We start from the raw sequence: 27,605 nt of genomic DNA on the forward strand, positions 1-27,605 counted from the left end.
CCCCAGCTCTCCCGGCCAGCGCGCCCGGGCACTCGCCCGCCGGCGCCGCCCCGCGGCGGACGGGGGGGGCGGGGACGCTCCGGGGGCCGCGCCGGCAGCAGCCGCCCCCGTCGCCGCGGCGGGCGGAAGAGGAAGTGGCGCCGCGCCGGCAGCCGGCGGCGGAGAAAGGCTGCGCGGCGGGTGCGAGGAGCCCCGGCCCGGCCCAGGCCCTTCCCGAGCGGGCGGCGGCGGCTGAGGACGATGAGGGCCGCCGGGCTGCTCTGGGCCGCGCTGTGGGCGCTGCTGCTGCTGCCGGTAAGGGGCCGCAGGCGGCGCTGGGGCCCGGCCGCCGGGCGGGCCTGGGCCGCGGGTGGCGGTGGGGCCGGCCGGGCCGCCCATCGCTGCCCCGTCTCTGCGGGCTGAGGGACTTTCTCTCGCCGCCTGGCTTCTGGAGCCGTCCCCTGGAGGGCCCCGGCCGCCGCGGGCACGGTCCACGGAGCTCCCGCCTCCTGCGCCCCCGCCTCAGGCGTCTCCGGGGTGGCTGGGCCCCCCGCCAGGCCCCTGGGCTCCCCGGGCTGGGGGCGCGGGCCGGGCTGCGGGCGAGCGGTGGGTTTGGGTGACGAGCCCCGGTGCCGTGTGTGGAGCCGTTCGGGTTGGAGCGCCGAGGGGCAGGGGGGCTGGGGCGTGTGCGCGGCCGGGCCTCGGCCCGAGCCGTTCGGGCTGCGCTGCGGGAGCCCTTCCCGGGCTCGGCCCGCACACGGTGTTCGTCGCCATGGGAACGGGGGAGATTGCTCTCCGCCTCATGGAACAGCCAAATGGGGAAGCTGGAAATCTCTGTAATCTGTTTAGGCAGTATGAAGGACGCATCTGTATGAAATGCCGATCCACTAAGCTGCATTCTTGTTGGCTGGTAGCTTGTTTTTACTGTAACTTTTACCTCGTGTTGGTAAGGCAGGATACAGAGCACTTCCCTGCGGAGGGAGCCACCGTTGGATTAGCTCAGCAGCAGGTGCACAGCGCGGTTTGTTAGTGCCTTGAGAATGCCTTCGGGTGAAGTAGCTTGTGTCTCTCTGCGAAGGGCTCCCTCCATGCCTGCGAATCCCACATATCTGTCCTTAGAGTTGCCTTGGGCTTTCCTGAGGAGTGGCTTTGCTCCTTAGCCCCGTGGTTTATTGCTGCTGACAAGGGGCTTCTCCTGCCCTCCTGGAAGACTCCATGCCCTGTGTCCTGCCCCCTCCTTTGCTCTACAAATGCAGTTGTAGCGGTGGCGACCAGGTCATTCAGCCTGAGAACAGCATCCTGAGATTAATGACATGGGGACTCAGCGCTTGGGAAGGCAGTAGGTGGTGTTCAGCTGGGGACCGGTGCTGGTCTCTGAGCGTGGGCACCAGTTCCCTGGGGTTGCAGTGCCCAGGGGGAGTGAGGGAGGGGTGGTTTGTATGTGTGATGGGGCCACTGGCTGAACTATGAAATTATACTTGTTCTGTTTATGGCTAGCTTTTTCCTACCTTTTTTACATTTCTGTGAAATTTATGTAGTTACTTGCTACGTACAAAATACCCTCTCCTTGTGCTTTTAAATTTCTTGTATGTCTTACCTAGGTGCGAACTGTGATGGATATTGTAAACGTAGGCTTGGTTTGGTCTCTGTGTCCACTGGTTCATATAACTTGGAGTATTCTGCGTGGTGGGGTTACCTGTGCACTCCAAAGCTCAACAGCCAGCCTAAGCTCATATCCTGGCAGTGACAGGGACCTGTTGGGAAGAAGGAGGATTAAGAGAGAGCGTGAGATATCGTCCTCTCTCTCAAAGTCAAGAAATTATACAATAAAAGTGTAAAGGTGGTAGAGGAAGGAACCACCTGTCAGAAATAGGAAGAAACTTGTTTAAAGGTGGGGGGCCACTGGGAATTGTCTGAACCTGAAGTGAAAGGTGATTGTGCTCCTTTAGCTAAGGACAGCTGTCAGGCCTCTGCCCCATGTGGGAACAATTTTATGCTGGAGCAAGTGAGCCTATGGAAGCAAGGTAATCTTCTCGGGAGCAGTTTTGTGGACACACTCTTACTCTTATACTTAAGTACCAAGACTGAATATGTGCTCAGTGAGAAATTTTTAATTTGCACATATACTGAGAGTAGGATTTGGTTTGTGCTGTTCGGTGGCGCAGCTGACTGCAAGGCCATGTACCCACACTAGTAGCCCTTTTCTGTTGTGAAAGAAGGATAGTGAAGCAATTAGGAAAATAAAAGTTCAGCAGCATGCAACAGGATTTCAGTGGGGGTGTTCCAAACAAGGTGTAGCATGTAGCGCTTCTCTTCGTTTTTGACTTCTAAATGCTGTCTTTAGAGCTCAGCAATGGATATGTGAGTGTAAGTGTTGTCCTCTGGTCTTCCCTCCCCTGACCTTGTGAGCAAGAATTGTGTTCCCTGATGCATCCCCAGAGAAGGGAAGCTTGCCAAAAAAACCTTGAGTATCAAATAAGCAAGCAATTACTTCTAGGTAGACTTATGGTTGTGTAACATTAACACTTGATTTCCTGGAACCCAGAAAACACTTATTCTACTTTGTGAAGCAGAAAGAGCTTTTAATGGATGGAAACATCTGGGGTTTGCACCTGCTGGAAGTCTTTATTGCTTTTAATTTGCCATTAGCTTGTGCTTTTAGGTGAGTGCACTTAAGAGGGAAGGCTGATCATAAATCATGGATCAACTTACATTAGCTGACAGCTAAAGAACTGTTATATGTTAAACAGTTAATGTGCTCAGGCCCTTTGACACAGTTCTCCTAGCAGATGTTCGTGTGCTATGGCCAATATAATGGATTCCTCTGAAGAAGGTTTTTTGCTATTCAAACCAGGCAAACATAAACCTCTGGAACAATATCATTGCATGTTTTTCTTTTCTCTCTAGTTCTCGCTGCAGAATACTGATAATGCTAGCCTGAGGAGAAATGCCTCTGTAGCACTGTTAATGATTAGCGCTGTGTATCTGACAAATATTTGGGCTTCCCTCCACCTTACCCATGCCTACTTCTAGCTTAGTATCTCAGTGTTCTTTCAGACAAGCCTGGAATTTTACAACAGGATTTAATTTTTTTTTTAAATCTGTTGATACTTCTTGATACTGAGGTCAATTTCTCTCTCAAGAAAAACAATGTAAATGAGATCATGTCCCAGTTTTCTTAAGATGACACTTCTTTGAGGTACAAATTATGCTTGTTTTCATTACTTTGGAGCTGTAGCTGCATCTAATCCTTTTATGATTTATCCACTTAGATACCTTAATGCTTGGGGAAAAGTATATATCCCTAAAATTGCTGGAAGTTTTAAAATTCATGTGTATTAGTAAATAACAGAAGTCATATTACATGAGGGACTCTGAGAGTAATCTTAATAGACCAAAGTATTTCCTCAACTACGCAAGTTCTTTAAGTGGCACACTAGTTGATCTTATTGTGTTTACAGTTATTTGATAAAAAAAAAATAATCTAGGAATTGCCACATAATACCATAATTAGTAGGAGAAGTCCTAGAATCTGTGAGGAGGGAAGGACTTTAATCTACTTTTCCATGTACTGTTTTAGTTGCTTTTTAATTTTAGACTTTTTGGAAAGTACAGGACACAGAATATGCAATCATTTGCTTGGGTTTCTTGATCGTATTTTACTTGGTGACATGAACTGTACATGTAACAAATACATTATATTTGAAGTGAGGATAAGCAGCATTATACAGTGGCTAGGTTCTTGCTAGTTTTCCATCTTGCTCTCAAGTTACCTATCTCTCACGGTATCGGTCATTATATAAAGTAATTATTTGAATATTCCTTTTCTCTGAACAGCTCTTTCTCTTTCTAATAACTTTTTACAGGAATGTCTATATACTGAACACCCTGGTTTATTGCAGGTAACTGCAGATGAGGGGATCCTGCATGCTTCTGGAAGTGGCATACCTCCCGTAACAAAGGATTATTGCATAATTTACAATTCTAGTTGGGTATCTCTTCCAAAGAGCCTGGACAATGCTGTAAGTAGTTTATAACCGTACTTTCTAAGAAGATGAGAATGCCATTATGAATTTGGGTCAACTATAACTGGTCTTCAAACTTTTGAGTTAAATAGGTGCTATGTTGAATATTTACCTTTTTGGGTCATGTTGTTCTCCATCTCCCCCAAAAAAACTACAGTGACATTTTCTGTGTTTTAAAAATCCAGCTTCTAAAGCTTACAAAGGTGATACTCGCTGTGTGCTTAGAACCCATATTAAATACGTTTACATATTCATCTGATGTAATTTTTTTTTCTTCCGGTGTCATCAGTATGTCTAGGTTTCAGATTTATGAGTAAAGCTTCTGTTCATTTGTTTACAAAAATGTTGTAAAATTTTGAAACAGTTTTCTTATATTGGTTCATCAGTTTGATCTTCTGTGTAATTGTCTTGAAAACATGCAGTGAAATAGGAGATTACCTGGCATGTAGCATCATGCTCTATGTTCTGAGTGTGTTTCATTGAGCCAAACTGGGGTGTGAGGCAGAAACATTTTTTTAGGTGCTCTTCCTATAAACAGGAAATACTTCGTGTTTTGAAGAGATCAAGCCACTCTTCTCTCCCTTTTCTACTGTGGCTCATTAACATGTTAACTCAGTGTTGGAACAGTAAAAATCACTTGTCTGCCCCAAACAACTTTGCTGTGCTACTTTGGCCACTGGGATGTCTTGACTGGCTAAAGAAAGCTGACAGTAATTTTAAAATGATTGTCAATATGAAATTGAACTTTGAAGTAAGGATAGAAATAGTTTTTTCTAGTTCTCGTGTAGTAAGTAATATGTTACCAGGCTTCAGAACTCTGGTTATGGTGTATCTGTCAGTACTTTTTTTGGTTTGTGAAGCCTGGGAATATCACAGAGAGTACACTGGATTCCACAGAACTACAAGCAGTGATTTTCCTATATAACAAGTTTCTTATGTTTAAATTACAGCAACAACTGCTGTGAAATTGCATTTAGAAGCAGCCATATATTTCAGCTATATGCTGCTCTAAATGCCCCTCAGTACTGCAGGCTGCAGAAACTGCTGCTCTGATTTTATGTTCCTGAATTACTGATTCCTTTCTGTTATACCTCTTTCTGGCAAATTTCAAGTTGGGAGGCATAGTTCTGTAGCCTTCTAGATTAGTTTGCAATATCAAATTTCCTACTTCCATCACGTATCTTTTCTTCCTCTTCTCTCTGCAGACTTTCAGAACTCTGGAAAACCTGACTTCTACGGTACTCTGCAGTTCTTCTGAAGTTCCTTCTGGCTTAATGAAGGACAAAGCAGTTGTAGTGATGAGAGGAAACTGCACTTTCTTGGAGAAAGCAAGAATTGCACAAAGATTGGGTGCTAAAATGCTGTTGATTGCCAGTAAGCCTAGGCTGGTAAGTTACAACCTGAAGTTTTCTTCTGTACTGAAATAGCGTCTTACCTGTTTGGTCCGATGCAGTGTTGTGCAGGGTTAGCTGAGAGAAACCCCAAAAGCAGAGGATGCTGGTGATGGGTGGGATTCCAGCACGAGTCATTAACCTTCCCCACAGAGCACTGTGCTGGCACGACTGCTGTTCCTGAGACTGAGAGGGTCATTCTGAGATAGCTGTGTGCAGTGCTGTGTTATGGCATCTAGAAGTATCTACAGCTGAATCGTATTTTTAGTCATGTTTCTGAATGCAAATGCTTGTCTTTATCATTCCCTAAAAGTAGTGTACTCTGAACTCCCTGTAACCCTAGGTGACCTTGTTGTAGGCATGTGTGACAAAAATAAGATAGGAAAATGTAATCTAAAACTGGAAATAAAAGAAAAAAGGCTTTTTGAGAGATCCTTGCATATACTTCTGTTGCTTTTTGGTTCTCAATTGCAGCTGTAACATGTATGTAAAAATGTTTGCAGTTTGTGAATTTGTGTGATTATCCAGGAAAGTTACTCTTGTCTTAAAAATGTAGAGAATAAAACCAGAGTTTTGAGTATCCTTTGTAGCACTATAAAAACATGAGAATTTTATGAATCCAGATGTGTTGGTAGTATTGTCTGTTTTGATGTAATTACATCTGTCTTAACCTTTTGCAAAAGGTGATGATTGAGCTCCCCCCCCCCCCAGTACATTGAAATCTAAAGGACAATCCCCTTTTAGGGATCTAACCTGCATTACAAATAGGCTTAACATACTTAGCACTGACACTTTCCCTTTTAGTCTCCTCTTTCAGATAACAAGACTGATTTTGAAGATGTGACTCTTCCGGTTGCTCTTATAAGATACAGTGACATAGTAGATATGCAGCTGGTAAGTAATATAACTTCAGCGTGTTATGGTTTGTATAAACTTAGGTTTTTGAACAAATAAAATCATTTCAGGTCAGCTATGGATGTCTGCCTGATTTGAATGTACTTAGATACTGCTTCCAGTTTCACAGAAGAGGATAGATATTAAGTCATGGAAGTACTAGTCTTCCTAGTTTAGGTTAATTTGAGAGAATGATTAATTAAACTCTAAGAATGGGAAACACAATACCTGACTGGAGGGGCAGTAATCTTAGGAGTCTTCTTGCTGAACAAGATAAGCAGCCTTCCAGTAGACTTGTATACGATTGAAGGTGCCTGACACACATCAAGAGCTATAGCCCGAGAGGGCTGTTCCTTTAGCACAGTAGCTAGGATAGCTGAGCTTGTGCCTACTGGCATGATATCTTTCAGGCAAGCTGTACCTTGTCAGGTTGGATCTTGAGGAAGATGTGAGGGTGGTTGTAATTTTTGCCAGATGATGAGCTCGCTCCTTATATAGCATGACGGCATCTGCTACAGAGCAGTTAGGCAGTGCAGTTCGAGTTGCTGCTGCCGAGTTCATGGTGAGATGCCAAGTGTGTGTCATTAAAATGCTGTGATTGTGGTATCTCCTGTGCTTGATAAGCAGGGGGTTTTGTGTTTGGGGTATTTGGAGTTTGTTTTCCTTGACCTGTAATATCAGGATACAGACTCTTGCAGAGGGTTTTAAGGAAAACAGTATCTTTTCTTCCGTGTGGCTTTTTCTATTGTTTTTTTGTTGAGTTTTTTTTATCTGGTGTTAAATAGCTTTGCTAGGCAGGAGTTGTGCTGCACGCTTTTCTGTGAATAGCAGAGGCTAGCGCTAACCTGCGTAGTTTTAGCTTCTTGGATTGAATTTACAAGCTCACTTCACCATTTCTGCTCTTAATCTTCAGAGCTGCCATGGGAGGTTGTCTTAGGTAAGTATGCAAACTGAAACCATGCCTAGATATATAGGACTTTGGTTGTTTACTGTTCTCGTTAAAGACTGGTTTTTGCCAAGCATTGACATGACTGAAGGTTTATGATGACAGTTCTCGGTTTCCATAGTTTTGATGAATACTGTGTTTTGGGTTGGGTTGTCCTCTGTCTTCAGATTTGTTCCTTCAAGACAAACAAGTGTTTTTCGCGTAGTTGAGTGGTTTTAAGATATACCCCACTAATATGGAAGGGAACTAGGGCAAGGTTAGACCCCTGATTTGTTCTGAATCTTCTCTGTACCACTTTATTGCCTAGTCCTGCTTGGGGTGGTGTTGTGTAGCACCACTTCTGTATAGCTGTAGTAATTCACCAAAGTAACTTTGCTAGTAGATTAGCGTGCTGGATGATGTCTCATAATGCTGTTGAGCCAAAGAATTAGTTTTTATCTTATAATGAGGCTGCCCTCATAAAAGTAGTGAGGAACACAGCCTAGAGTACAAGTGGTCCTTTCCTAGGTCTGATGTAATTTTTGCCAAAGCTTCTGTCATGTCACTGGCAGCTGTTGTTTTGAATGGTGCGTGCTGCTTATAAGCTGGCAGCCATTTTACTCTTCCTACTACAGTTGTGTTTCTGTTTTAACTCTTCAAGGCTTCTAAACTACCCCTCCTGTTTAGGAGAGAGGGACAGCACCAGTCTGGGGGTAGCTAGTTTGTATGAACATTCCTTCTACTTCTTCTTAGATGACTTCATCTCTACTAGCCTTCACCATTCGTGTCAGGTGTGTTATAAGTCTTGATAGCAATACCAAGAGTATTATGAATCTTCTAGTAGGCAGACAGCTCTCCTGGGGAGTTGTTATCTGATGCAGCGTGTTTGATTCTAGTGCTCCCTGTGGTGGAAGTTGAGACTTTGCAAGTTTTTAGTGAAGAGCAGAACAGGAACAAAAGGAAACAATCACTCTAGATTCTAATGTGAATTATACTTTATAAGATTTATGAAACTTAAAGGAAAAACTGGATTAAGTTATGTTGGAATTGAAGACTAAAAAAAATGTATAAGCCTTTAGATTTCTTGGAGTTTTGGTGCTTTTTTTTGGTGTCTGGGTTTTTGTTTGTTTGGGGTTTTGTGGTTTGGTGTTTTTGGGTTTTTTTTTACATAAATGATGCTGTAATTTGAGTAGAGGTTTTTTTGCCTTTATCTAATGTTATGTTCCACTTTGTACAACTGCAATGTTTCACTAGAATTTACTTTTCTGGTTTTCTGAACTTCTGTAACTTCAGGCAGAAGAATGATTTTTAGTTCTTCAGCCTGCAGTAGGGTTAATATCTGTAATTAGGTAATTCAGATGCTAAAATGAATCAGCTTTCTTCACATATGGCCAGTGTATTCCACTACACTACTTGGCTTCCCCTTCACTCTCTCCGCTGCCAGTTTGAGCTTCCTGTAGCCAGACCTGCCTGGCATGTTCATCTCCTCTCCTGCTTTTATTGTACGTGCAGGCTGTTGACAAATCTGTTGTTCTGCTGCATCTCTGAAGTATATATCTGCTCAGTACCGATCAGTAGTCACTGCAGGATTGCTTCACGTGCTTTGACTGACTTGGATTACAACAGCAAACCTTTCTTCCCTGCCACCTTCCATTTCCTGTCAAATCGTATTCCTTGTTTCTTAAATCTCACCTTTCAGTCAGATGGCAGCATTTTTTTTTTTTTTGCTTTCAAGATTTTTGTCCGATTTGGTATCAGTTATGTCACCATGTTCCCTCCCATCTTCTTCAGTGTCCTTCAGCGGATTTTTTTTACCATGGTCTTGAATTTTTTCAGTGGAGTGAAATTGCTTTTTTTTCCCCCTTTGAATCCATCTCCAATCATGTTCATGTAAAGCTGTGAGTAAGTAACTTTCTGACAGTTTTCACTGTGTCCTGTCTGAAGCATCACGCCCGTATCCGAGCTGCATGTTTTGTGGTTTCACAAGCTAGAGGTAGACCTCTGCTGGTGTCACAGTGGACCTGTGAGTTTGTGTTGCAAATTGATTGACTCAGATATGCTTTCCTGCAGAGCAGACATCTCTGATAGAACTTGATATATTTGGGGGATGAGAAGCATTTGGGCTAGAGGCACAGCTGCTCAGAAGTGTTGAAAAAATGCAAAGTAGTACCATTTTGCCTTGTGGAAACCAACGGATACTACAGCAGTAGTAATAGGGTTGTTTTCAAACCTGACCATCTTGAAAGATAGTATGGAAGGCATTGCTTTATTACAATGACCAAGGCAAATACATGGGTTTTGTACAGTAGGTTGAAAACTTGCTGTCAGCATTGTGTAGGTTAAGAGCAGGAAATTGTGATATATCACTTGTTTTCCAATAAGATGCATAATTTCTTTGTTGTCCTTTATGAATCACCTTGTATGTTATATTTCAGACGCTGGGAAATGAAGTTAATGTGACTCTGTATTCACCACCTTTGCCGGAGTTTGATTGCAGTATGGTTGTCATCTTCCTGATTGCTGTGTTTACAGTGGCGCTAGGAGGCTACTGGAGCGGAGTAGCAGAACTGTAAGTTTTTTTTAAACAGAACTGCTTAAAATACGTAGACTATAAACTTTGTGAAAACTGTTGATATGATTGGTGAGAAATTATATTCTTTTAGGTTGGTAGTTAAAAAATTAGAAGACCTAGGTACAATTAGCTGCTTTGCCATGAAATGCTTGAGCACTGCAGTCTGTGAATAATCACTGTAGGTCTTTGAGGAACCTTGAGTAGTTGATTGTAAAAAGTCCCTGAGCGCTAATGCTGCTCTTGGGAGGAGGAATGAGTTAACATGTTGACAGATTACCAAATACGCTATAACTAGCACCATAATACTCCAATATCCATGATGAAAGTAGGTATTTTAATGACACCTTTAAAATCCAGTGATCCAAGAGGTACGTTTGTAGTTGAATGTAGTGTCTGCATTGACAGGGATGTGTGCAACTGCTTCATCCCAGCTGGCTGTGCAGCACCCTCCGGGATGTCTCTGCACCGCACTTCTGTCACTAGGGGTACTGGGGAAGGCTGTTGGATTGTGTCTGGGTGGCTCCAGGTAGTTAAAGTCCAACCAGGCTTATCTGCTTCAGCTTTCTGTGTTATCTGGTGGAGCAACGGAGCGGGGGCAATAGCAGCTCTAGGACTAGGAAAGGTCAAGGAGGCAGCAGCAGTCCCTGGGCAGGGAAGGGGAGGGAGTGGAAGTGTAGAATGTGGCAAATGCAGGAAAAAGAGTAGTAGGGCTTTCTGCTCCATGCTTGAGGGATGTGCAGCTTTTAGTGAGGTGAAGCACGCTCGATGCACGGACCTGGTTTTAGTCTGGGGTTAAACTGGGTATAGCTGGCCTTTGAGAGCATGGTGTTACTCTGCAGTGTTTCTTGGATGTCTGTGGATGCTAAATGGACCACTGTGCATAGCTGCCTAGGACTTCCTGTTCTCAGCAGTGTTCTGGTGCTTTTCTCCCCAGAACAACAGGTAGTGGATTGTATGTGATAACAACAGCTTAATCTTTCCCACTAGTTATGCAAATCTAGTGATTTTTAAAGAGATTAAGCAGGGGGGAGGGGAGTAGCAGCCTGTGTGTCCTTTTTGTCTTTTTTTTTTTTTTTAAGTTTGCTTTGATTATGCTTCTTTTTCACCCTGCAGTGCTATAGGGTGTGGCTGCACTAAACGCTAAAATAAAATGTGATGCTGTCTCCCATATTGAAAAATACCTAGATTTAATTACATTAAACTTGTTAAAGTGCACTTTCATAAATTGAGAATGAGCTGCTTTTTTTTAAAGCTGCTTATTCAAAGCATGTCCTCTGAGAAGGTGATTCATCCAACAAAGTGCCTTATTCCTGTGGGTTTTTCCCTTTTGTAGGTAGCTGTTTCAGTGCTGAATTCAGCATTTTGTAGGTAGGTTCTGGGATTTGTCAGGAACATGCTATCTGATGGGCAAGTTGCACTAGCGTCTGTAACTGAAGAGTAGAAGGTCTATGTGCTCAAAGAACAGACAACAATTTAAGTCTCCTTATTTTGCATAGTGAGGTATAAATATGGAGTATGTATGCACAGAAATCTTACTCCCAGCAAAAATCCCCAGTTACACCCTCCCTCTTTCATTTACTCTGTAATTACGAGGTGTAAGGGTAAAAGAACTAGTACTTAGCTAGCTTCATTCTACTAACATGAATGGGGTTTGCAGACATGTAGTGTTGGTAGTTGAGGTTTTGAAACTGTGTAATACCTGTGATTTCGATTTATCACAGGTGTATTTATCAGTTGACTATCTTTAGTCCAAGGAATCCTATAGTCAGAGATGATGTGCTAATAGAGTCAACTATTAGATGTGCAACCTGAAAAGGGGTTTAAGAGTTCTGATATCGGACTAGTTTTCCTCACATGGAGCAGTGTTTTGGTTGAGGTCACTCCTTAAAGTTGGCAGTCACCACACAATTGGAAAGGAAGGCAGTGAAGAATCTTTTCCTTGTGACCTATGCTAGGTTAGAAGTGCGTATCTCCATTAAAAAATGGAGAGAAACTCAAACAATAAGCATACAATCTTTCTGTACTTTAAAGTCTTTTTAATGGTATGAAGGATTAGACTAAAATGCTGTCAGTCTAAATGCTTTATGACCAACAATTTGGGTCAGTAAAATGTTTTTTTAATCCGTCGTCTGAGTTTAATGCGTTTGTTGTTTTCTTAAAACAGTGAGAATTTGAAAGCAATAGCAAGTCCTGGGGAGAGAGAAACAAGACGGAAGAAGGAAGAAAATGTTACTTTCACCCCTGTAACAGTTATCTTGTTTGTTGTCATCTGTTGTGTCATGCTGGTCTTACTTTATTTCTTCTACAAATGGTTAGGTAAGAAACAATGGATGATCTCATTTCACTTTTCCTGCATGATCTTATTGGGTGTCTAAGTCTGAAAAGCTAGACTTCTAAATGAAAACCAGTGTAATATTTTAAATTGTTCCCTCTGTGTATGAGTTGAGAGTTGAAAAGATTTAGTTGCTATTTAAAAAAAGAGAAGCTTTCTTCTGCTCTCTTACAAAGGCTGCCTTGACAGTCCTTATTCTGAATGAAGTGATGTCAAGGAGAGATGACTAGCAACTAATAAAAAAAAAAGTAATGCTGTATGTTGATGTTCTTGGGAGGTGGCACTGATAACTTAGTGTTTTAGAGTGAAAGCTTTTGTTCAGTATTGTGATGTTGACATTGAGTTAGTGGTTGCAGCACCCTAATTAAAGCACCAGGCAAATTGGCATTACCATAATGGAATAAACTCAAGCATTCTAGCAATAAGCAAAGTTCTTGAATTATACAATTCCGCTAGAATATAATTTCCAAACTGTTTGTTGATTTTTACGTCCCCCTGCCCTTCAATTCATGCAACCAGAAAAGGTACACTGTTTTAAATTATGCTTTTTAGTACAAACAATTTAACTTTCATTCTGAAGCTTCCTAAATTCACTCTTTCCCAGAGATTTGTTATCAGTTAAGCTCTTTTTTTCTGCAAAAGAAACCTCTACCATCCTGACTTCTGATTTTTGTTTAGCTTTTGTTACCTTGCTATGGGTAATACTACCTTTACTACACCTGCCCCACTATAAGACTGATGAAGCTCTTAATGCGATCTAAAGGTTCAGGTTAAAAATGTTTCCTGTTTGCTCTGAGATGTTTCAGGTGAGATGTAGAAAGAAGTAAAGAAAGAGGCCTCTATTGAGAAACGGAGAGGAGTAACAAATTGGGGGGAGGAAGAAACGTGAATAGTTCAAAGGAAATATGTAATAGCCTTGTGCTGAGAACCCTTAGTTCTGTGCACTTTGGAGCAGACATGTATGAAATTTAGAGGTAAAGAAGCTGTTACCATGGTATGACATGCTGTCGCAGGAGAAAGAATCTGTACTGAACTAAACCCAAGCAACCAAAACCCACCCACTTCAGTATGTCACTACTGTGTGTGTGAATGCAAGTCCTAGTATTGATGCTGTAACTGAAGTACTAGGGAGGGAATGTTTCCAGCATAAAGCCAGTTGAAAAGCTGCGGTCTGTGATGGAGCTCTCTGTACCTCTTTTTGCAATTATTCAGACATTGTTAATACTCCGTTGTTGCCTCAAAAATTGAGATTATTGAAACAGCTGATTTCTTGCTGACTTCAGAAGAATCTGTGGTGCAAAACTTCTTGTTTTGCCTGTTGGGGGCTTAACAGCTCATAATGGTACACGATCCTGGTTACAACTATAAAATCCACCTTTCTTGCCTGTTTTTTTCAGTAGTCTCCTTATAGACTTTCACAAGTGCTTATATATATTGCTTATTCCTTATAGACTTTCCACAATTGCTCTCTAGCCAGACCTTCACTACCAAAACCAAAAGGAACCCCAAGTAGCAAACAACGGGTCTTGTTGTTTGTCCACATCTCAGGGTGCTTACCATAAGTTAGAATACACAATATGTAAGTTAGAAAATGGAATACAGAGTTTTTTCTTAACCAGGTGGTTCCTAGCTATATAGACATTTTTAGAAGGCATGGGATCTTTAGTATCTCAAAATGCCACCTAAAGCATTAATTAGGTCTTGGGGACGGTGAAACTTTTATGCATAAGCAGACAAAGTGATTCAAGTTAGAATTTGAAGTGAGGGATATTAACAGAAATTGAGGAAGCTGGTAGTTGTAAAATAGCACTTTGGTTTTAGCCATAACCAAGTAACAGTATGTGAAAGCTGTAACAGATGACCTATTTCTTCTTAAAGAAACGTGAGGAAAAATAATTAAAAAAAATTTTAAATTCAAAAATTTCAAAGCTCAAGTCTTTGCTTGATGAGAACTTGTCATGGCAGAGATGCTCAGAATTCAGCACTTTCTGTAATCAGCTGACTAGGGTCTCCCATGACTGGTATCAAGTCGTGCTATAACTGCTAACAGTTTGTATCCAATGTACATTGTTGTGTTTGATTCCTGTTCACTATTTTGTTGCATTTTGTCACTGATTCCCATCTTTCATTCTTTTTATTTAGTGTATGTTATAATATCAGTCTTCTGCTTGGCATCTGCAATGAGTCTATACAACTGTCTTGCGGCGTTAATAGCAGAAATACCATTTGGGCAGTGCAGGTATTGTACACCTTTCAATTAGTATAAATGTAAAGTTTCTTCTGGGTATCTTCTGGTTGCTTGCTACTCAAGGTAGTGTGAAAATACGACAGTTTGACAAATTGTTTCCTGTATAGTTTAGTGCGTGGGATTGTTAAAAGAGAAAATTACAAGCTCTTTTAATTATGTATTAAAGGTGTATGTAGCGTAATCAACAGTTAAAATAGCATTGTGGGAGATTCGTTGTATTACCTTTATTTGAAAGCATTGCTATAATCAAGCTTGAAAGGCTCTGCTTGGCTGTCTGAGCTTGGTTTTATGAAAATTCTGATTGATTGTAGGGTGTGCTCGCTTTGTTCATCAAGGAATTCTGGAAGGGTGCATCCTGCACATTTGTTTCTGTTTTGAGCTAGTACCATGCTAGAGGCAATAGAGGTTCTTTTTCCTCATGTTAATCTGTACTGTACCTGTGACAGACCAAGTTTTAACTTTTTCTTGTGAAGGCAACGTATTGCTTGTGCCCTCTGAAGTTAGTGGTTACGGTCCTAACTCAGGTAGTGTGTTATCAGTGTACAGATAGCTGCTTCTTACTACTCCAAATTAAATATCCTGCAGGTATTGGTGAGTATGGGAATGTCCCTGTTTTCCTCCCCTGTGTTTTCCCTTTAAAAAACCCAAATTATTAATGCCACAGATGGTTCTTTTCCCCAAAACAGCAATGCTTGTAAGCCTATGATTGTGTTTGCATGTTACTTAGTACAGGACGTTAGTGCCAGGTGATCCAGTAGCCCATCGGGTAGAAAAGACAGCAGGTTTTGCAGAAGGTGCAGGACAGCATTACTTCTGTCAGATAACATCAGTTCAAGAATTGTCCCAGAAAATTGAGTAGGCAGTGGAAACAGATTGGCTCACAATTTTGCAATACATATTACTCCACTTTTACTCTTGTATTATGTGTCCTGAAATTGATTATATTTTCCCCCACTCTTCCCCTTTTCTGCAATTAAGATGCAGCTGTCCCTCAGCGATGTAGTTCTGTTGGCACATTTGTTATATGACAGAAATGGATTAAATAAATTAATTTGCTTGCTGCCTTCCCTGGATGTGTTGGCTAAAATGAGGACTGTCCATCAAAGCCCAGCTTGGCTTACTCTCTGTAGGCATGTTTCTAAGGCAGCCCACAGAAGGACTGGTACTGCAGCTGCAAGAATAATGCCACCTGGGTGTGCATGGAACAAACAGGCAAAGAAGCTCTCGGGATGAGAACATCTTGTCAGCTTAAGGACAGTACAGGCATGTGTTTTGACTGTCACAGGTTCTTTTTTTTTTTTTTTGTAATTTTAATTCCTTTCTTTTAGGATTGCATGTTGCAACAAAAACATTGAAGTGAGGCTTATTTTTCTTGCTGTATTCTGCATAGCAGCAGCTGTCGTCTGGGCAGTGTTTCGAAATGAAGATAGGTAAGTGATGCATTCTGACTTAAAAGAGTAATATAAATTGTTGTTAATGAACTTCCCATTGTATAACTAATTCAGGAGCATAGCATCCTTCTAAACGCCAGTGCCGATTTAAAAAAAAAAGTCATGAAAGTATTTATGAAGCTTAACAAACGTGGGATAATAGAGAACAAAGCTATACAAATGAACTGTGTAGTAATTTGAAGGTACAAAAAAATATGAATATGTGGAAGACCTAGCTTGATCGCTAATGATTGTTACAAAAAAAAAAAATAGTGCAAAAATAGCATAGGGATTATAGGACCTGTGCTTCCTCTGGTCCAGTGGAAGCACAGGCCCACAAATATAGTCCAATCCTAAGTAGCATCTTGAGCCAGATATTAAGTAGGGCTTCCAATCAAGTGAGTAGTCCTACAAGTGAGCACCAAGGCCCTGTTATGGCCTCTGTTCAACTCATTTTCTCTATGGTACACTGATGAGTAACGGTGTTGTGGTTTAACCCCAGCCAGCGACTGAGCACCACAGCCGCTCGCTCACTCCCCCCTGCTCAGCTGGGGGGAGAAGGGGAAAGGTGAACCTGAGAAAACTCACGGCTTGAGGTAAAGGCAGAGTAATAGGTAAAGCAGAAGCTGCACACACAAGCAAAGTGAAACAAGGAATTCGTTCACCTCTTCCCGCGGGCGGGCGGGTGTTCAGCCATCCACGGGAAAGCCCGGCTCCATCACATGCAACAGTGATTTGAGAAGATAAAACGCCGTCACTCCAAACGTCCCTCAGCTTTATGTGCTGAGCATGACGTCATGCAGGCCGGCATATCCCTTGGCTCAGCTGGGGTCAGCTGTCCCGGCTGTGTCCCCTCCCAGCTTCTTGTGCCCCCCAGGCTGCTCACTGGGGCGGGTGCGAGAGGCGGAGGAGGCTTTGGCTCTGTGCAAGCACTGCTCAGCAGGAGCTAAACCGTCTGCACTGTCGACGCTGTTTCCAGCACAAATCCAAAACATCACCCCATGCTAGCAACTATGGAGACAGCTAGCTCTATCCCAGCCAAAACCAGCACAGTTACCTATTTATGATCAGACTAGTGTAAATTGACTGTCCTGATACTAGTATTTTTGTGGGTTTGGTTGCAGTACTTCCTAAAAACTAATTTTTTGCTTTCCAGTCTGTTTTGCCATCTTGCTATTTCCAGCAAAATCTAAAATCATTACACTTAGATCCCAGCAGTAATTTGAACAATGTGTAAAAATGTATTCTTATTTTTAGGTGGGCTTGGATTTTGCAAGATATTTTGGGAGTTGCTTTCTGCTTAAACTTTATTAAAACACTGAAAATGCCCAACTTTAAGGTACTGTAAGTTACTTACTTTAAGAAAGTATTCTAATGCCATGAATCTGTAAGTTCAGTGTCAGGAAGTAGGTTTTCAATACTCAAGATTATATATATTAAATAAGAAATCTTTACAGTTTTTAATAAGTTTTAAAATAAATGAATCTTGTTCTAAATGTTATGCTAGAATAAAAACACGGTGGCGGGTGGGGGTGGGGTGAGGATGAGTTTCTTGTTTTTATTATTTTTTTATACCAGAATCTCGCTATACAATCCTTGAAAACCGATGGTAATACTTTCTTCTTTTTTTGCCAGTCCTGTGTGATACTTCTAGGCCTTCTCCTTCTATATGATGTGTTTTTTGTTTTCATAACACCATTTATTACAAAGGTATGTCTGTGAATTTTAAAATAAAACAAAAAATATTGTCTGGTCATTGTGGGGGAGTATTTTTGTCTAAGGGATCAGTGTTTTCAGTATTTTCAATGCAGAAATGCTGTCTGACTTTTTCCCTGTTTAAGACAGCCGTGGCCTAAATTTTCATCGTGTATGGGTTGTAGAGCATAATGCTTGTGTAGGTGCCATAAGTTTTCAGTAATCACGTGGCCAAAAGTAAGCAGTACCCAACTGTGTGACAGGATGATGATGAGAAATTACTGTCCTCCAGTTTTCTTCCTTTTGCTTTTAACATATGTATATTGGAACGTGCTCTACTACTTTCTGCAGTGCTCATTTGCAATATAGTATGAACTGTATGCAAGTGTACCTTCTTTTAATTAGAAGCACAAAGCTAATGGCAGAAAAAGCTGATGCTGTTCTGTCTAAACGTCCAGCTACATCTAATGGATTTGTTGCTTTTTTTAGTTTATTTTTTTTAAACAGTTATTCTAGGCTGGACTACGTGCATTTAATGCAAAACGGTGTTGTATAATAATGTACAATACTAGTGCATTCATTTCAACATTCAGGAATTTTCCAATCCTGAATTGTACAATGAGGTTCAAGCAGTTTTTGTGAATGTCGTATGAATGTTTTAGTATATTAACCCACTAACTTTTGAAAAATAACCTTAATTTCAGAATGGGGCAAGTATAATGGTTGAAGTTGCAGCTGGTCCTTTTGGAAACAGTGAAAAGGTATGAACAGTTGTTATAATATGTGCAACATAAAAATACACTGTGTAGCTAATTCATAGCGTGCTTTTTGGCATAACTTTCTCACAAAATATAGCCAGCTTCTGCTATTTTCTTTTAAGTATTAAATACCTTTTGACTTGGGTTTGATCCTAGAATGATGGAAACTTGGTGGAAGTCCCTGCTGAACGCTCAGCTCCCCATGAGAAAGTAAGGATTGTATTTCAGATACTGGATTTTTAAATGATTCCCTCTGAAAAGACTATTCTTTTGGGGAAATCCTAACTGTCCAAATTTCTCTTCAGGGCCTGGATATCATTGATCAATACTCTATAGTTAGGTTAATAATCCAGACTTTTTATTCCCATTATATGGTTAAATGTTGTTCTAACTTTTTGTTTTGGTGTGTGCATATTTATAAATCTGAAATTCCATCTTACCTTAAGCTTTATCTACTTGCTATGTTGGCTTCTGGTTTTTACTTTAGGTTCTACCTATTTTGAAGTTCTTCATAACAATAAACAAATTACGTTTAAACTGTTTATTAATTTAAGCAAATGAACAAACAAAAAAAAACCCCAAAACACCAGGATGATTTAGATTAGATTTATGTGGGCTTTTGAAATACTGTTTTACAGTTACCTGTGGTTATTAGAGTGCCTAGACTTGAATACTCTGCATCGACACTGTGTGACATGCCATTTTCATTGTTGGGTTTTGGAGACATTATTGTCCCAGGTGAGCAAATGTTTTTGGCAATTGTAACTTACAATTAAATATTTTGGGCTTGATTCATGACTGACTTATATTAGAGTTTATTCTACAAAGTAATTACAAAATAAAATGCAGCAGTTTGCCTTGATGTATCAATGCAGGGTACAACAAAAGCCACAATGTAAGAAGGTTTAGTATGTTACAGAACACTTAAATAGTGAAGGGTTTTTGTTTTTCTGTTGCACTGTATTGTGTAAATGCAAATCCCAGAGAGAAATCCAGTTGTCAGTATTAATTAAATCTCACTGAAATCTCACAGAAAGCAAGTATCCTGTGACTTCATGGTATTTTTGTATCCTAGACTACCTAATTAGAGGTGAGGTAACGGAAAATATATTATCAAGTTTTTCCATCTTTCCCAGAAGAGCTGAATTTTGCCGTAGTTGGAGTCTTGAGCAAATTACTTAAGTCAGGCACAAAGCACCATCTTGTGAACAGCGTGCAGGCAAAATTGCTGATTAAGAGCTAACATAAAAATCCTATTGAAGAAAAGTATTAAAACTAGGTTATTGCTCCTCTGTATCAGAAAATTCAAAATAGCATGATGTAATTAACTTGCTTAAAAAACCAAAACCTTTTAATACCAAGCTCACTTGGCTTATATTTCCCTTAGGGTTTTCATTTTTAAGACTTACTGTAGGATTTCTTAAACTGCTTCTTGGCTTTCCAGAGATAAATGGGAAGGAGATAACATACAGTAATGGGAATTCTTATTATAAATTCTTTTTATTCTGCTTTGATTTGGAGGATTGGAGAGGGAAAAAAATCATGGGTAAACATTTCATTAGTCCTTTTTTATTTTTTTTTTTTTCCTTACAGGGCTTCTGGTTGCCTATTGTCGAAGATTTGATGTTCAAACAAGTTCATCTTCTGTATACTTCATTTCCTGCACAATAGGTAAATCACAGTACTTCAGCATTGTTAATCTTCATGGTAGCTGTTTTTCAATGGCAGGGCTAGATGGTTTTCTTCAGGTAAAGGTTTGGTGTTGTCAAGAATCTCTTTATCATCTTTTTAATGTGCCTGCCCTTACTTAAGGCGAGTATTCTTTATGGTAGTCAGTTGCTTTGAGAAAGCTTGCAAATACAGAGCAACGTATTGTCCTTCTCTTCTTCAATTATATTAACAAGATACTACTTTAAAAAAATAGTAATTCTGGCTTACTGAATGAGTGATGCTGATTTAAAAATTCACCCATTCCTGATTGATGTATAAATATCTTTTTATAGCTTATGCCATCGGTATGGTGCTGACTTTCATTGTTCTGGCATTAATGAAGATGGGACAACCTGCCCTTCTCTATCTTGTACCATGTACACTCATAACTAGCTCGCTTGTTGCTTGGCGGCGCAAAGAGATGAAGAAATTTTGGAAGGGAAGCAGTTACCAGGTAGGCTGGATGCCTTGAGTATTTTGTTGTTAATTCCTTTGAGTATATGCTTCTCTAAGTACTTGGTAATATATCACCCACAATCCAATTTTTACTAGTCTTTATGTTATCTTCTGGAACTAATAAGGAAAAATAGTTTTTACTCTTAAAAAAACCAACAACCCTTAGTAGCTGACAAAGCTTAAGGTTCAGTACTCATGGGGAAAACTTTTATTTAAAACTTGTTCTATTTTCTTTGAAATGTTTTTTTTATGTTTTAACACTTCTCAACTATCATCTTGATGTGGTATGATATGAGTCACTGAACTAAGCGTGCAGATTCCAGCCTGCCCTACACCAGCATTAAGAAACAGTTCAAAAAAAGTTGGTGATCAGTTAGAATTTCAGAAACGTTCCATGCATCACTGCTGCTCTGGATCGTCAGGATTATATGGAGCACTCGGCAACGAAGCGGCTGGGTGGTTATATACTGTTTTCTGTCACAGCGCACACTGTGTGCATTGCCTTGGGTATTCCACATTTCCCCTTTGGTTATCCCTAGCGCTACCCAGGCATCACAGTCTTTAAAATCTAACCAGTGGTCTGCCTCTGACATGGGCACATTCTCCCTGATCTGACTTGCTGTAGAGTAACCGAGCATGCCCTTGTGAGCTGGTGTGTATCAGCAGGCAGACCAGTCTCACTAATACCCTGAATTATTCTTTTTTTTGAGACCTAAAGTCCAATATTGTTTGAATTCAGAAACTATCACCTGCATCTAGGCTGCACTGAGCTCAGCTCAGAGGATGGATAGTCTGTTGCCGGGGGGAGATGGGTGATGTGAAGTTGTTGGTGGAAAGAAGCAGCTCCTGCTGCTTCAGCTTCTGGGTTGCAAGGTTTAAGTGCATCAATGGAAGTGGTAATTCTTGTAAATGTAAAACTGCAGCCATGCAGCTAATACTATGGTATTATCAGCTAAACACTACCTTTTGTTGCTCTAACTAACATCCTACACCTGCTTCAGCTGGAGCTTGGCTACGTATGAAATTACTGAGGGAATCTTCAGCTTTAGCTAGATACCCTGTCTTTTTGTCTACAAAACAACTTCTCCTGTGATAGGTCCAGTGACTACAAATCTTTCTTTGTAGATCAGAATGAATTTGGCTTACCAGGCATTTCTGTATAAATTGGTGATTGTTTGCTATTCTAATTAATTAATTCTAACATAAACAGTGTGACAAATATGAAGACCAGTAACTCTGGGTCGGTTGCAGAGGGGGAAAAAAAGCTTTGCAATTTATTTTCCTCACTTGAGTTCTGAGTAAGATTGGCCTAAGTAAATCTGGCAACTCTCGTTAGTGACAACAATTTCTTGCACTTTTCATAGCAAAACTCATACTTGGAAGAATTATGTTGCCATAGTAGTTATTTCATGTCCTTTCAACTGCTTTCTGGAAGGATTAAAACTGCTCTGAACTTCAGCTTGTTTTGAGGTCAGATGACTTAATTTCTGGCACAATTTAAGATCTTGATTTCCACCACCCTGAGTTAGAGTTGTCTATGATTGAACACCTCTGTGTAACTTTACTAACTCCTGTTTTTCTACAACTTTCTGAAGAACATTTTCTATATTTTTTTTCCAGAGGGTGTTACTCAAGTTGCACTCTCAGAACGCTGCAGTGTTGATCTTTCTCATGTGTTGTCCTCCTCATATAAAGCTGTATTGTGAACTGGCCTTATTAAACTTACAAACACGCAACTCCCCCACCCAGACAACCCACACAACCCCAGAGCTGAAATCTCCAGCTTTGAGTGCTCATTCTGAGAAGGAAATATATAGAAAGGTGACAGAAAGCTATTTTTTGCTGCAGCAGTGGTAACTTGGTACGGAGCAGAGCTGCCCCATTGACAAGGGTGACCAGACTTCTGTAGAGGTTTGCTTTGTTTTCATGGGAAACTTTGCAGACTTGTTAGAGCAAAGCCCCCTAAGAACAGGGGTACAAGAGCATGTGCGGTGTGTGTATCATGTAACTAAACTTCATGAATGGTGCTGTTTGTTTATAGTCCATTAGTTAGCTTTTTTGAGTTTTGGGGTTTTCTGATTTTTGTTGTATATGCTTTTAATAATGGAATGAATTTTATTTAGGTATCGGACTCCCCCAGGACGCCTTTGCTACAAGGTGTGATTATGGCCTTCTTTTAATGCAACTTTATTAATCATCTTATGGTTTCTTTTTTTTCCCTGTGCTTCCTCTTTTCATTCTTTTTTGCATCTATCTTCTTTAATTTTCCCGAGTAATCTGATAGAAGATGGTAGAAGTGAAGACAAGCTATAAATCTGGTTTTATGTTTAGGTGTTGGGTGTTTTTCTTTCTTTAAAGGAATGCAGGAAAATTTATATAAAGTACCAAAGGAGCCAGATTCCTAAGCCTGAAGGCAGGCTTTGTATGCCTCTCTACTCTGTAATTTCCCCAATCCCTAGGAGTGTCTTCAAATATTTAGAATTGGTGTTAGTTCAGCTACTGTTTCCTATATGGAGGTCCTTCACTTAATTTTTCTGTGTCTCTGCATTGACATGAAAACCTGCTTAGTGCTAGACACTGATTTTGTTGTCCTCTGTTACAATGTTCAGCATTATAATTTGCCTTTACTAATCATGTCTACAGTCTCTCTATCATCTTGTTAGTCGGCAGTATACTTTATCCTGTACTGTCTGCAGTGCTTGCAGTGGGATAGGGAGCAAAGATCCAGACCAGCTTTTGTGGTCTTGCTGCTACACAACTTCTAGACTGCAGCAAGAAGGTTTAACCATACTAGGCTATAGTTCACGGCTGCGAACACTGACAGTATTTATTTTAACTGTCTGCTGTCTTAAGCACAGCATGGAGGAAGCAATGCAAGCTTTAAAATTTCAGCTTTGTACAAAATTTAAGCATTTAAATCTTGAATTATATAATCTTGAATTATATTTAGTCAGCAGTCTGGAGTGACACATCTGTTTATAAAGCATAGCTTGTCTGCCCTATACACTGAAGACAATTTGAGATGGTGAACTCTGACGGTGAACTGAAAAGTACTTTTCTCATTAGCCTCTTTCTTCTAATAAAGAGTACTTTAACAATGTAAGTCTCATTAGAAAGCCTTAATAATAAGGAAATTAGATACAAAGCCAAGAAGAGGTTAGGAAGTGGGAGGGGTTGAGCGCAAATTAAAATCAGATGGCCAGACTGTATTTTTATAATTTAAAATTCTTCTGTCCTGCTGTGTGCACTCAAGTTCTTGGATAGGATTGTAAAGTCAGTTTTTCAATTTCTACTTTATACATACAGAAAATACTTGACTCCCTAAGATAGCTCTGAGGTCGCATGATTCTTAACTGAGAGTATTGATGTTTCTGCATAATGATGCGGTCTTAAATTCTAGTTATACTGTGTGTAGCTTTTTTGTGGAGTAGTCTTGAGGTGTAGTAAGTTACAAAAAACATTGTAACTATTCACTGAAGCGCAGAGATTTATTGAGGGAGTAACACACCTACTTTCTTGCCACGAAATGCGCAGTATTGCTGCTGTGAAGTGTGTAATAAAGGTTTTTCTAAGTCTTCTGGATTGCTTATAGTCCTCGTGTGTCTGCATGATAAACTAATTTGATACTTTTTTCCCAGATATTGATTTAATGAAAAAATATTATTTAGTTTTTATAGCAGGAAAATCTATGAAATCATCAGTAATATAATGAAAAATCTAGTGGACTAATGCAACTTTGAAGTTTCCCAGGTGGCATAGTCTTGCAACTTTTCAGACTGTCAGTTTTGAAGGGTTTAGCAAGCTTTCTTATCTCTCTTTGAAATAATAATCAACAGATTTATCATCGGCATATTACACAGCATGCATGTGCTGTTTAGTACTGTAATTTGAAATCACACTTGTAGTTACTTGCAAATTAATTATCGCTAGAAATTGTTAAGAATTATGCGAATGCGACATCAGAGTGAATCTTGCAGGCAAGTGTTGTGCGTAGGTACTATGTACTCTTTTACAGGTAGGAGTTTGATATTGCAGCTTCTGGTTTGGCTTGGTGTTTGGTTTATGGAGGGGGTTGGTTGCGTTTTTTGGTTTTTGATAGTTCACGGTGTTAGGAGATGGCTTTAATTAAAATACATTTATGTTTAACCTCTCTTGACACCGCCCACCCCACCCGTTAAAACCTGTCAGGAATTCAGATGTGGAAGAAAATCTTCTGAATCTCTTCCACTTTATAAATGTTTGTTAGCTCTCCACAATGTATGATCTAATTGCTTTGGCTTTTTTGAGGCTTGAAACGACACCTTTGTCTGGGATTTTAGCATGGTGCCTTCATCTCACTGCTGTTGTCAACAAGATTCGTGCAGTTTCTGCTGAGTCTTTGAGGATGAAGTTGTCCTGAGAGAACCTACAACAGAAATACTTTTGGAAAAAGCTGCTTAATGCAATCTTACATTTTTAGAAAGGCATCTGTTGTCCCTGACTTCAAGTTGTGGGCTACTCTTCTTCTATATGGTGGAGACATTAAAATGGGGGTGGGGTGGCTTGCTTTTTTTTTTTGCTTTTTTGATGTACATTTATGTGCATCAAAAAAACCCAAACGCCCTTTTGGTTTTAAAGTGAACTTAAAAGTTTGATATATTAAGCAGAGGCTTTAAATACAGGGGGCATCTCCAACATAAATACATTTTGTTCTACTTACCTTGCTGTAGGATTAAGAGAAGAATCTTTGACTCTGTGCTACAATTCAGCATATCCCATAGTGTTAACTCCTTCCTTCTGGAAGCATCTTGTTGATTTAGGAGGGAAACACTTTACAAAAATGCTTCCCCACACTACCTTCTCTGTTAGCTGTTAGATGATCCTCTCTAGGATGGAGGAAGATAATGGCATTATTTGATGTAATGTGGTACTGCGGGGGTGTGGGTGGTTTTTTTGCCAGAAACAAAACTTCAATCCTCATTCAAAATGACAGTTTGACTTTTATAATTGTAGGGAGTGTTTTGCTTTTGGTGACTTTTGATGTGGGTTTTTGGTCACAGTGCAGGGAAAGTTCTAGATATTCTGAAGTGAATGCAACACTGTCATTAGCAGAGGAGCCTGGTATTTGCTACTGGATTGAGCGTGTGCTATTGCTGTAACTCAGTTCTTGGGTGTATTGGCAATGCCTTAATTCTTACTGTCTTAATTCTGACACATGAAGGATGTGAAGGATCGTCCCTAGTTTGTCAGATCTATATATTGTGGCCATTAGGCTCTTCTAAGCCTTACCCAAGTCCCAGTGACTTGTTTCTGCCTTGGAACTGTCATCTCACCTTCCTGCACAGCATGTTGTTGTGTCTGGACTGGGAAACGGCTTGTTTAAGCAAACCTGCTTTTAATAGGACATGTTTGTACACCTGCAATGAAACAATTCTGTTGGCATAAGAGAAGGTATGGCACAGAGGTGGGTCACAGCTAGAAAAGAAGAGAGAAGTTAATGGAACTGCTCTCTTTGCCCTATACAGGGAATTATACCACGCTAAAGTGCATATGACAGAACAGTGCCAGAGCCTAGCTTTGTCTTGACAAGGATCCTCCAGCGGGTGCTAGTTAGACAAGAATGCAATCATGTCCTCTGTCATGTGGAAAGCTGTTTTACACCAAGACAGGGAGCTCTCTTACTGTTAGGCAGGATGTGCTGGTATGGAGGAACAGATGTAAGGTTTTCTACCTTTTGACACTGAAAGCATTGTGCCCTTGTCCTAATAATCCTGCCACGCTAGGCATGTGAGCTCCTTGACACATTGTCTTTCAGCATTAGTTTTACTGCTTCTGTACCTTCTGTCTGTGGTTGTCAGCTATGGAAACAGTCCAATCCTTGGGCTCTTGTTAATCACGCTTTAAGTCTGAAGCCTTCAAACCGATGGGTCTCAGTTTGCCATGCTAACAAATGTGCATGTTACCTCTGTAATTTATTTAGTGCCTTGTCCTGCGGAGGAGACAGGAGCCTGTGTTGCCCTGGTTGCCCTCTAGCAGTACAGCGGTGGGTAGGGAAACAGGCTGCTTTTTAGTCAGGAAAAGTGCAACGTTGTCTTGTGTTATTCAGGTGACCTAATCAGTTACATTAATCGGAAAGTATAATCAGTCTATATAGTAATTTGGTTTAGATTTTCTTCTGTTGCAGACTTTACAATTCAATTTCCTTTATCGTTTTTACAATAAAATGAAAATTTACAAAGAGATGTTGGCAATAGTTAGTAAAAACTTAACTGTACTATAGCTAGCCTTTACAGTCGTGAAAAGAGAAAGCTACTCGAGAAGAGAATTCAAGCTATTGTTTGCTACCTGTAAATGTTGGGTAGGATCCTAGGGCCTGTTTCTGGTTCTACAAACCATGTTTTTGAAAAATTTGCTTAACCCCAATCAGGTGGTTTGGGTTTTTTTCCTGTATTTAATAATTGAGACACTTTTGACTTACAAGTTTAATTTCTTGTAGAGGACTTGAATCCTTGGTTGGAGGATGCTCTTGTAGTGGAAAGCATTAGCTAAGAGAGCTTTGATTAGTTGGCTTGAATACTTTTCTGATCTATAAAGGATTTCTTACCTGTATGCTGCTAAAATGCACTCTAACACATGTTTAATTATATTCCTCTTAGCTAACAAATACTTTGGAGCAGTGGGGGAAAAGCAGTATTTCTTTGTAAGAAGCTATTGCTCTTTTTTTTTTTTTTTTTTTTTCTTCCCTCCATTTAGATGATGGAGCACCTGGATTACACAGGAAATGAAGAAAGCACAGCATCAGCCAGTGAACAGCCTGGAGGACAATAACACGTAGGATCCTGATTTAAAATAGTATTCAATTTTTCTACAAATAAATTACAGTAAATTTGGTGAAACTTCACAATATTTCTCACTCAGTAAAAGGATTTTTTACTCCAGCTCCTATATTTTTATGGAAAATATTGTTAAAACCAGAAAAGTTATCAAAAGAGACTTGCATTTTTACAGCCAAACCATAGCTAGTAAAACTGTGCCTTATTTCGATATAAATAAAAGATATTTTCTATGCAGTTTTCCAAATGTGTTTCTATACAGTGTATTTTTATAAAAAACGCTTGCCCATATCAATTTGATGCATTAAATGTTTTCTTGATTTTGATTATTCATTTTTTTAAGAAGTACAGTACCCTTTGTAGGATTTCTTTCCAGAT

General features: G+C 40.2%; 1 protein-coding gene across 4 annotated transcripts; it reads left to right on the top strand.

Annotated features, from left to right (window-relative positions):
* The first annotated feature begins 99 nt into the window (after positions 1-99).
* Positions 100-27,464, top strand: SPPL2A (signal peptide peptidase like 2A). 4 transcript variants are annotated; one of them, XM_080394713.1, is made up of 17 exons: positions 100-294; positions 3,882-4,001; positions 5,210-5,392; positions 6,200-6,289; positions 9,650-9,783; positions 11,951-12,102; positions 14,261-14,357; positions 15,695-15,796; positions 17,054-17,135; positions 17,432-17,506; positions 18,196-18,252; positions 18,406-18,459; positions 18,888-18,987; positions 19,843-19,920; positions 20,253-20,413; positions 22,539-22,572; positions 27,148-27,464. In XM_080394713.1, the coding sequence occupies exons 1-17, from the start codon at positions 241-243 to the stop codon at positions 27,177-27,179; spliced, it is 1,605 nt and encodes a 534-aa protein (XP_080250839.1). In that variant the 5' UTR covers positions 100-240; the 3' UTR covers positions 27,180-27,464. The 4 variants fall into 4 exon arrangements, with proteins under 4 accessions (XP_080250839.1, XP_080250838.1, XP_080250841.1 ...); XM_080394712.1 differs by lacking the exon at positions 22,539-22,572; XM_080394715.1 differs by lacking the exon at positions 18,406-18,459 and having other exon boundaries at positions 101-294.
* The last annotated feature ends 141 nt before the right edge of the window (positions 27,465-27,605 follow it).

This window comes from Falco punctatus (assembly GCF_963210335.1).
Source record: "Falco punctatus genome assembly, chromosome: 7".
NCBI classification, from domain to species: Eukaryota; Metazoa; Chordata; class Aves; order Falconiformes; family Falconidae; genus Falco; species Falco punctatus.

What these genes read in the sequence shown, in the direction of transcription:
- SPPL2A (XM_080394712.1), top strand. Translation starts at nt 241, where the DNA reads ATGAGGGCCGCCGGGCTGCTCTGGGCCGCGCTGTGGGCGCTGCTGCTG. An exon ending in GTGTTTCGAAATGAAGATAG is followed by an intron (nt 15,797 to 17,053) that starts GTAAGTGATGCA and finishes TCTTATTTTTAG; the next exon opens with GTGGGCTTGGATTTTGCAAG. An exon ending in TGAAAATGCCCAACTTTAAG is followed by an intron (nt 17,136 to 17,431) that starts GTACTGTAAGTT and finishes TTTTTTTGCCAG; the next exon opens with TCCTGTGTGATACTTCTAGG.